The 10,065-nt window shown below is 38.2% G+C and overlaps 1 protein-coding gene across 1 annotated transcript; it reads right to left on the reverse strand.

The window, feature by feature from the left end:
• Window positions 1-2,651: 2,651 nt before the first annotated feature.
• On the reverse strand, window positions 2,652-3,644 carry LOC113909863 (olfactory receptor 11H6). Its single transcript, XM_027571483.1, has one exon. It carries the CDS (start codon window positions 3,642-3,644, stop codon window positions 2,652-2,654), a length of 993 nt encoding a protein of 330 aa, XP_027427284.1.
• Between the last annotated feature and the right edge of the window lie 6,421 nt (window positions 3,645-10,065).

Consider the following 10,065-nt stretch of genomic DNA (forward strand, 5'->3'; position numbering starts at 1 on the left):
GGAATGGACAAAGAGGGTAGAGCTGAGAGAGGAGACCAGAAGAAAACAAAACAAATCCCTGTTTTCTCTTGGTTTTGGTCCCAGTGGATGGAACTAGTTCCATACTGTTTTGTTCAAAATATCTATGAAAATCATACCATTCCAGGTGTTCCAGCCACTTCCTGAGAAGGGGAAGATCTGTGGATGACTTTGGCACCATTTAGTGAAATTATCTGGGGGAGTGTAAGTTCCAGGGTGATCTAAATACTCTGAAAGTTTTGTCTTTTTGAGTTGTGAGTAACTAATATTCCTTGATACTCAATTTCTTGAGCATATTGAATGAACAGATATAGAGGTGATTAGGCCCACCTGTGCTGCATAATAGCCATGCCCATCAGAGATGATGTTTCCTATATACTGTGAAGCTTTCCCAGGTCCTGGGGAGGGTTCATAGGGAGGTCACAAAGATTCTCTCCTTCACTGCCCTTAATGTGGAAGCCCTGTGTGAGAGCTCCATGCATGGCTTATTTCACTTCCCTTGCACCATAAGATTCTAGTGGCCTATTTCCAACAGAGTGTGCTAAAGCTATGTGCTGGTTTTAATTTATGTGTCAGTTTAGCCATTGTTGAGAATTCTGAGGTATGTCTTCATGTGATCCTATAACTTTCCATTCCTTCCCTAGGGACCTTCTTCCTTCTTGCCTGGGGGTTTCATTAATATTTCTGATAAGTTGGCCCACAGTGATTAGAAGGTAATGTGCTATACTGACTCTCTGGGGACCCCATAATCTCCTTAAGTTTGTGTTTCTCAAACAGGGTATGTGATTTTGTGCCATGGGATACACATAGCCCCTTATTAAATGTCTTCCTGAAGGGACAGTTTTACTCAGAGAAGATAATTTTGTATTACACCAAATATATATGTATGGTGGAACAGAAAGTATAATTTGTGATTATTTTTAAGATAAAACTTTGACTTTAAAGGGAATATTGCCCCATGTTCTCTGACCACTGTTGCCAAACACTCTTTGGTGGTGAAAAGATTTGAGAAATGCTGTATGAGAGTATTTAATCACCTAGCACCAACAAGCCTATCTTCCTGGAACACCTAATTTCATTTTCAGTACGGCCATAACTAAAAGGGTATACTTTCATTTTAAGTAGATTGGCCTCTCAGCTAATGGCTTTCCTGTTTCAACATGGGGTTTGGGCACAAAGATGGAGTTTGTTCTTGGTATAATTTTCTCTTAATACTTTTCTGACTGAGACTTTACCCTATAACTTTCTGAGAGGCATAAAAATATGTTTAGGACATTGTTAGTCCATATTACAAGTGATATTGTCACATTTGATTTGGGGAAGCACTATGAATAAAGATGTCCAGTGGGAGAATATATAGATTGATCATTGTGAAGTGCAGGGTTTAGAAGTCCGAATGAAGCAGTGTAGTGAATGAGGGCTTTGAATGGTGGGAGAGTTTGAATTTTAAGTGATGGAAGTATGAAGCATACTCTTTTTGGTGTGAAAGACAGCTTTAAACAATGGCAAATGTCCATTACTGGGTGGGTTTGTTTATTTTTTGGTGGCCCTTTGGTCCATTGTCTTTAAGAATATTTTCAGAATTTAGAAGATTACACTCCTATTGAAAGGCTCCAGGTACACATGCATTTCATTCTTTCCACTAGCTAAGATTAAAGCAGTCAAGATACATCAAAGACAAATAACATATATAATAACAATGTAATTACTTAGCAAGGTAATGCATGTTTAAAATGTTTTATTTAGCATTTTCCATTGATGAGCTGAACTTGAACTGCTAAGGAACTATGGAAAAAAAGTATATTCCTCTACTTAAGTATGAGCCAGACCATGAGTTACCAAACCCATTCTCTATTGTTTTTATAAATAATTAAGGTCAGAAATGACAAATTCTGCTTCTCTTTGTTTTTTTTCCCAATTTTTAAAAAATTTTTTATTGTTAATCACCATACATTACATCATTAGTTTTTGATGTAGTGTTCCATGATTCATTGTTTGTGCATAACACCCAGTGCTCCACGCAGAATGTGCCCTCTTTAATACCCATCACCAGGCTAACCCATCCCCCCACCCCCCTCCCCTCTACAACCCTCAGTTTGTTTTTCAGAGTCCATCCTCTCTCATGGTTCGTCTCCCCCTCCGACTTACTCCCCTTCATTCTTCTCCTCCTGCTATCTTCTTCTTTTTCTTTTTTTCTTTTTTTTAACATATGTTGCATTATTTGTTTCAGAAGTATGTGCTATGATGAGCGTTGTGAATAGTGCAAGACTGTTGAATCCCAATTTTTTATTTAAATTCAATTTAGTTAACATAAAGTGTATTATTAGTTTCAGGGATAGAGTTTAGTGATTCATCAGTTGCATATAACAGCCAGTGCCCATTACATCAAGTGCCTTCCTTAATGCCCATCACAGTTACCCCATCCCCCCACCCACCTTCCCTCCAGCAACCCTCACTTTGTTTCCTAGAGTTAAGAGTCTCTTATGGTTTACCTCCCTGTTTTCATCTTATTTTATTTTTCCTTCCCTTCCCATATGTTCATTTGTTTCTTAAATCCCACATTTGAGTGAAATCATAGGGTATTTGTCTTCCTTCGACTTATTTTGCTTAGCATAATACCCTCTAAAGATGTCTCAGTTTTGGTTAGTTCTTAATCCTAGGACTTTCTTTAGGGCATCTTTCATGTCTTTGTTTCGGAGACTATAGATAAGGGGATTTAAGAGTGGAGTCACTGCCGAGTATACCAAAGTGATGATCTTCTGCATTCCTGTTGGATTCCCTGATTTTGGGCTCACATACGTCACCATAAGTGTTCCATAGAATAGAGACACCACCATTAGGTGGGACCCACATGTGGAGAAAGCTTTGGTTCGACCAGCACCAGAAGGAACACAAAGCACAGCTCTGAGTACCAGAGTGTAAGATCCCAGGATGAAAAGGAAGGGCCCAAAGATAATCAGTGAGTTGAAGGTGTAACAGATGAGCTCAGTGGAAGGATCAGGGATGCAGGCCAGTGCGAACAATGGGCCTGGGTCACACACAAAGTGGTCAATGATGTTGGGTCCACAGAAGGGAAGTTGGGAGATGAAAACAATGGGGACTGGGTAGCAGAGAAATCCACTCACCCAGCAAACACTGACTAGGACCACACAGAGCTTCCCAGTCATGATGGAGGGGTAATGTAGTGGGCGACAGATGGCAAGGTATCGATCATAAGCCATGACTGATAAGAAGAAACATTCTGTGGTACCCAGTGAAAAAAAGAAATAGAATTGGAGGAAGCATCCAGTGAAGGAGATGGTCTTGGTCTCAGAGAGGATGTTGACCAGCATGTTCGGGACAGTGGAGGAAATGTACCAGATCTCTAGGAAGGCAAAGTTTCCCAAGAAGATGTACATGGGTGTGTGAAGCTGCTTGTCCCATTTCACTACACAGACAATAATCCCATTCCCCAGCAGTGTGAGGAGATAGACTACCAGGATGAATGAAAAGAAAAAGTTCTGCATCTCCCTTTGACCAGGGAAACCCAGAAGGACAAACTCAGTCACAAAATGCATTGTTGTATTCTGGGGTTCCAAAGCTGTTAGAGAAACAGAAGTAACTAAGGAGGGAATAATAATGAACATTTGTGTTTTGCTAACAATTCACTTGTAAATGTACAAAGCATTTTTATTTTACATTATCTCATTTGATCTTCCAAATGACCCTTTGAGCTGTAGGGAGGTGTGCTTCATCCTTCTCTTTTACAGATAAGAAAACTGAAGTTCAGAGAAATTTAAGGGGTTTACTTAAATGTGCAAAGGCAGTAGCTCCTAGATACACTGGCTCATTTGGAGATTGGTTTGGAGCAAACCTCACTTCATTTCAAATATTCCTATAACCCCGAGTCTCAGTATGTCTCATCTTTCATGTTAAAATCATTGCCTCTTGGATATCTTAAATGTAAATATACACTTTGGATACATTCTTTTACTTTGAAACAAAATTGAATATGAATCTGAAGCAATAAATTGTCTTAGTCAGAATTTCACATACAAAAGTCCAATAAAAAGCAGATAAGTGGAACTGTGTGGTGGGAGTCTTGAGCCCCCTTGTTTTTCTTCTCTGAGGGAGGTGCTCTAGAGACCTCAGGATTCTGTATAGTGGTGTGAAAATCATTTATGAAGCACCCTCTAAGTCACATTCTTCTAGGTGGCATCTGGATTTGTAGAACAATTTAGCTCATTCCCTCTTGAGGAACTCTGGTTCTCTCAAAGTACTTTATGTTGAGCAAAATCTCTCTCCCTTATTACTTCTATGCATTGATACTGGGACTCTCCTTTGCTGAAGCTATACAAAATAAGTCTCATTCCTCTTCTATTATGGTGATGATGGGTGGGAGGGCTTAAATAACAGTTGGAAGCTATTATGTCCCATATACATGGCTTTTTTTGGATGCCACCATTTTTCCTGGCTTGTTTCTCTCTAAACTGCACCATTCTATATCACGGCTAGGCTTTTGAGGTAACTTGCAGCTGGGTATGCCAGTTTTGTCTAGTATACAAAACCATGTACCTTCTTTTTTTTTTTTTTGCTGGGAATTAAGCCTTAAACACCATAACTTTCCATTCATTGTCTTTTACCTAAATTAAATAATGAATTAGAAATTTCACCTTAGGATATGCTAAGACCAGAAAGATCATCCTCATATTGGCTGAGTTAGGAATTGAGGCATGAGTATAAATTTGGTTGTTGCTAACAACTTTTCTAGAACTATCGATCTAGGCTGGCTTGCTTATTAATTAGGTAAGTAAGAAAGGGGTGGGGGGAAGAAGGAGAGAGCGAATCCCTGACATCATGAACTGAGCCAAAATCAAGAGTCGGCTGCCTAACTGACTGAACTACCCGGGTGCCCCATGTCCAGGCTTATTTCTTTGTCCTAAAGTTTCCTGGTTAAAATTCAAAATATTTAGTTGGGTAAAACCACCATCAGTATTTTAACTTTAGTAATATCTTGACTACAGATGTAGATAATTGACCATATTATTGTTACTGTTAAGATACAAAATTGCATCCTTATGCCATTTAATCTTCAGAGAGCATGAGGCCTGCTTCTCAGTATTTGATCAAACCTGGAGCAAACTGAGAGGGTAAATGTTTTATTGCCAAGGTAACTTTGGGTATTTGTATTGATTAACAATAATTTTAGAATGATAAAAAGGACTCTGTAATAAACATGACTTTTATGAAAATCTAAATTTTGTCCAAGTAAGTTAGGTCAGTGGACTATAATTATGACCATATGTATCAAAATTTCTAGGAGAGTTGTAATTTTGAATATACCTCCCATAACTATACCTGTATTTGCCAGACCACATGCTGCCATTTTTGATCAGAAAATATAGTTATTTGGTTTTGTAATAAAAAAGTTGAATATTGAATTTAAATTGTAGCACATTACCCATTTACTTATTCACTTAGGCATTAAACAAATGTTTATTCACTGTTATATTTCCAGCAGTGTGTTAAGTCCTGGGGTACGATGGAAAACATGAAAAATAAAATTCCTCCCCTTTTGGAACTTATGACTTATAAAAGCAATCAAGATTGCCACCTACATCTGTAGTGTCTTGATATGTGTTTCACAGCACATACCCAATTATATACTGTGGGCCTGAAAAAGATATTTATTTCGGCTCATAATAACTTAGATAAGTCTATGTAGTGAGGGTAGTAGCATGATTGCCAACTTTATTTGACATAAATGAGATATTTTTGGCTTTTCAAGACAGTAGGCAGAGACATGAGACATGAATTGATTTACTTTACTCACAGGTCAGGAAGTTCTTGTCACCAAGAAAAGAAATATAATTCCAGTTCATGGTTTTTGACTTGGAAACAGACCTCAAAAGTCTTACCTCCTTCCTGGTCATCTGACTTCATGATGTCCAGGAGTGTTTGACATTTGTCCTACAGTGAAATTTTAGTTACCTGTGGAATACAGGGTCAGAAAAAGGGATAAATGGACTTCACAGAAAATTAGAAATCTCACTGCATCCACTTCTGCTTCCTCCACCTCAAAGTACATCTATTAGTAGCTCAAAGGGTGAACTTAAATCCACTCCTTTAATCTTTCTGTTCACCTCAAGTGATACAACAAATGAACAGTTGGAGATATGAGGAACAAGGAGCATGGATAGTCCATTCTGTATGAACTGATAAGGAAGACACATCCTCCTCTATAACCCCAACTGCTTGCTCGAGATTTATGCCACTTGCCCAGAGAAGTGCAGGGATTCTTTTTCCTTTAAATATTTATATTTTTAAGGTAATTTGTAAATTTGGTAATTTGGTGAATTTGGTACATCTAAAGGACACAAGAGTCTGCCTATGACTTTCTTCGTTTCCATTTCCCACTTGTCACTTATCAAGAACTCTGAAAAATAAGAACATCCTGCTTTAGTTGCTTTTGCTGAAGATATTTGTCAACCAAAACTTTACTGACCAATATTAGAAACAGCAGTACAAGACTCAGGCTACATTCTAACTTAAGATTTAATGGCCCCCAAAATATCCAAGACATTTGAACCCCATTTTCCCTAAGTGAGTTGTATAGTGGGAACTTTGTGATGCTAGGGTGAGTCTTTAATGTGAATATATTACCCCAAACAGAAGTGTGTTAGGAAAAGAGAACTGCTGGACCTAACATGTTGTTCTTTTTTTTTAAAAATTTTTTATTGTTATGTTAATCACCATATATTACATCATTAGTTTTTGATGTAGTGTTCCATGATTCATTGTTTGTCTAACATGTTGTTCTTAACAAAGAACAATGGAACAAAGAATGAATGGATTTACGGAAGAACCAGCATGCTCTTAGTATCTGACAGCAGTGGGTATATAGGAGCAGTGATGCACTGATGCAGGCAGAATTTCCTTACATACCTTTCCTTACACCTTACATCCTTCATGCTGTTTCTGGCTCCAAGAAGAAGATGTGAGGGAATCTTCAGCCACAAGAGTATCCTCATTTAATAACCTAAAAGGCTCATTCATGGGTGGAGAGCAGTATTTGTGGCCCCATAGACTTCCTTTAGTATTCTGAACCAAATGAAATGTATCTTTCATTCCAGTCATTATTAAGAATTTACATGTCCCTCCTGAGTAGGATCCATAGTTCTCCAGCATGTTTACTGGGAAGCCTCTGTGCATGCATCTAATCCTGCCTATATTTGTGTATATTTCCCCTAGTGGTTTGATTAGTAAGACACAGAGGTCAGAATAAATATCCAAGAGAGGCAGGGAAAATTGTCCTCTTGGTGGAGGTATTCTCCTCTAAGGACCCCATCTACCTGGGGGATGAAGTGGAGAAGAGAAGTGAGTGGGCAGGTTAATGGGAGAGAAGAGAAAGAGAAAGAGAAAGAATGTGTGTGTGTGTGTGTGTGTGTGTGTGTGTGTGTGTGTGTGTGTGTGAGAGAGAGAGAGAGAGAGAGAGAGACAGACAGACAGACAGACAGGGCGGGGGGTGGGTGGGTTTGGGGCCGGAAGGGTGAGCTGTCTTTCCAAAATATACCTGTTTTATCTTGGTGCCAAACCTATAAGCACTTAAATTTTAAAAATTGTTTATCTATACATAATTTACTTAATTTTTGTTATACTCAACATAAGGTAAATAATTTCCACTTTCAATTTTAAGTATAGCTTGAACACATTTGTTTGAAAAACTTAGCCTTCTATAAAAATAGATTTGTAATGTTGTTGACTTATGTGATGCGATATTAGTAATGGCTCAGAGGTAGGAAGTATGAATTCTTTCACTGGTATCGGGAGAAGGAGAACAAACAAGATGAGGCAGAGAATCTGAGGGGTAGATGAATTCAATCATAGCAGGAGCTCCAGGAGAGAACACTACTGGGTTTAGGAGCAAGACTGTGTAAGGGCAGAGCAGGTTCTCAAGAATGTAGTCCCTGTACCAGCAACACTTGAAAAATTGTTAAAATGCAAGTTCTCATATGTTAAGAAAAAAGAAAAAGAAGAAGATAGCAGGAGGGGAAGAATGAAGGGGAGTAAGTCAGAGGGGGAGATGAACCATGAGAGACGATGGACTCTGAAAAACAAACTGAGGGTTCTAGAGGGGAAGAGGGTGGGGGGATGGGTTAGCCTGGTGATGGGTATTAAAGAGGGCACGTTCTGCGTGGAAGCACTGGGTGTTATGCACAAACAATGAATCATGGAACACTACATCAAAAACTAATGATGTAATGTATGGTGATTAACATAACAATAAAAAATAAAAAAATGCAAGTTCTCAGGCTCCTCTCTGACTTAGAAACTCAGTATGGGCCCAGCAATCTGTTATAACAGACTTTGCTATGTGTTTCTTTTGCATGCTGATGTCTGATGTCTTAGATTCTGGGTTAAGGAGTGGGTGTGTGAAACAGCTAAGTTTGGGAGGATCAGGAGTTAATTGATCATGGTTTGGAGAGAGCGTTAAGAATGATATTTGTAGGGTTAATTGGCACTAGAAGCTGAGTTATAGATGACTGTATCTGGAAAAGCAGGATTGGATTTAAACATCTGGGGCAGCTTTTGAAAGAGGCCTGGGAGAGGCAGGGAAGTGGTGAAGGTTATTCAGGCGTCATATGAAAAGGAGTTACCTGGTATAAAAGGGGGGCATTTTTTATGGGTGGGAGCAGAGTTGAACCTAGAGAGAAGGTGGTGGGTAAAAGAAAACTGGGACACAGAAAATCTTGGTCCTAGCCTGAGTGTTTTCATTTATAGCTGTGAGAGGTTGGTGGGCTCATTTCAAATTTTAAATATTAGATACATATTTTTCCTTGTGTACTCTGTATAGCTGATATGAGAATGAGATGAGATACTAGATATGAGAATATTTTGTAAATGTCTATATAGTCATAATATTAATATGGTTCAAGAGCCTCAGGAGTGTATTTGTAATTTTCCACTATCTCTTTTATTAAAATCTAAAAAAATTTTTTAAGTCTTTATTTTAATTCCAGCTAGTTAACATACAGTATAATATTAGTTTCAGGTTACAGCATGATTCAACAACTTTATATGTTAGGCTGTACTCACCACAAGTGTAGCTGCCATCTGTCACCAGACAGTGCTATGACAATACCATTGACTACATTCCCTATGCTGTGACTATTATTCCCATGACTTATTCCTTCCATAATTGGAAGACTATATCCCCCACCCATTTGCCCACCCCTCCCCTCTAGTAACCATCAGTTTGTTCCCCGCATTTATTTTGTTTTTTAGATTCAGCAAAGAAGTGAGATCATACGATATTTATCTTTCTCTGTCAAGTTAAAACCTTATTACATATAAGATAAATTATTTTTTAGCTTTTTTCTTTTTAAAAATTTTTTATTTAAATTGTAGTTAGTTAACATATAGTGTAATATTGGTTTCATGAGTAGAATTTAGTGATTCATCACTTACATATAACATCCAGTGCTCATCACAAGTGCCCTCCTTAATGCCCATCACCCATTTAGCCCATCCCCAGCCCACTTCCCTCCATCAACCCTCAGTTTGTTCTCTGTCATTAAGGGTCTCTTATGGTTTGCTTCTCTCTCCCTATCTCTCCTCTCTCTGTTTTTCCCTTCCTCTATGTTCATCTGTTTTTTTTTTCTCTTAAATTCCACATGTGAGTGAAATCATATAGCACTTGTCATTCTCTGACTTATTTCTAGCTTCATTCACATTGTTGCAAATGGTAAGATTTCTTTTTTTTTCATTTTTAAAAATACTTATTTATTAGAGAGAGAGGGGGAGAGAGCATTCCCTCAGAGGGAGAAGCATATTCTCCGCTGAGCCGAGAGCCCAAGACAGGGCTTGATCCCAGGACCTTGAGATCATGATCTGAGCCAAGACAGACACTTAACTGACTGAGCCACCCAGGAGCCCTAAGATTTCATTCTTTTTGATGGTTGAGTAATATTCCATTGTATATACATATATACGAATATATGTATATATATAAAAGTATATGTATACCACATTGTCTTTATCCATTCATTTTTTAGCTTTATTTTTTAA

The sequence above is a fragment of the Zalophus californianus genome, chromosome 6 (genome assembly GCF_009762305.2).
Source record: "Zalophus californianus isolate mZalCal1 chromosome 6, mZalCal1.pri.v2, whole genome shotgun sequence".
Lineage (NCBI taxonomy): Eukaryota > Metazoa > Chordata > Mammalia > Carnivora > Otariidae > Zalophus > Zalophus californianus.

What these genes read in the sequence shown, in the direction of transcription:
- LOC113909863 (XM_027571483.1), bottom strand. Translation starts at nt 3,644, where the DNA reads ATGTTCATTATTATTCCCTCCTTAGTTACTTCTGTTTCTCTAACAGCT.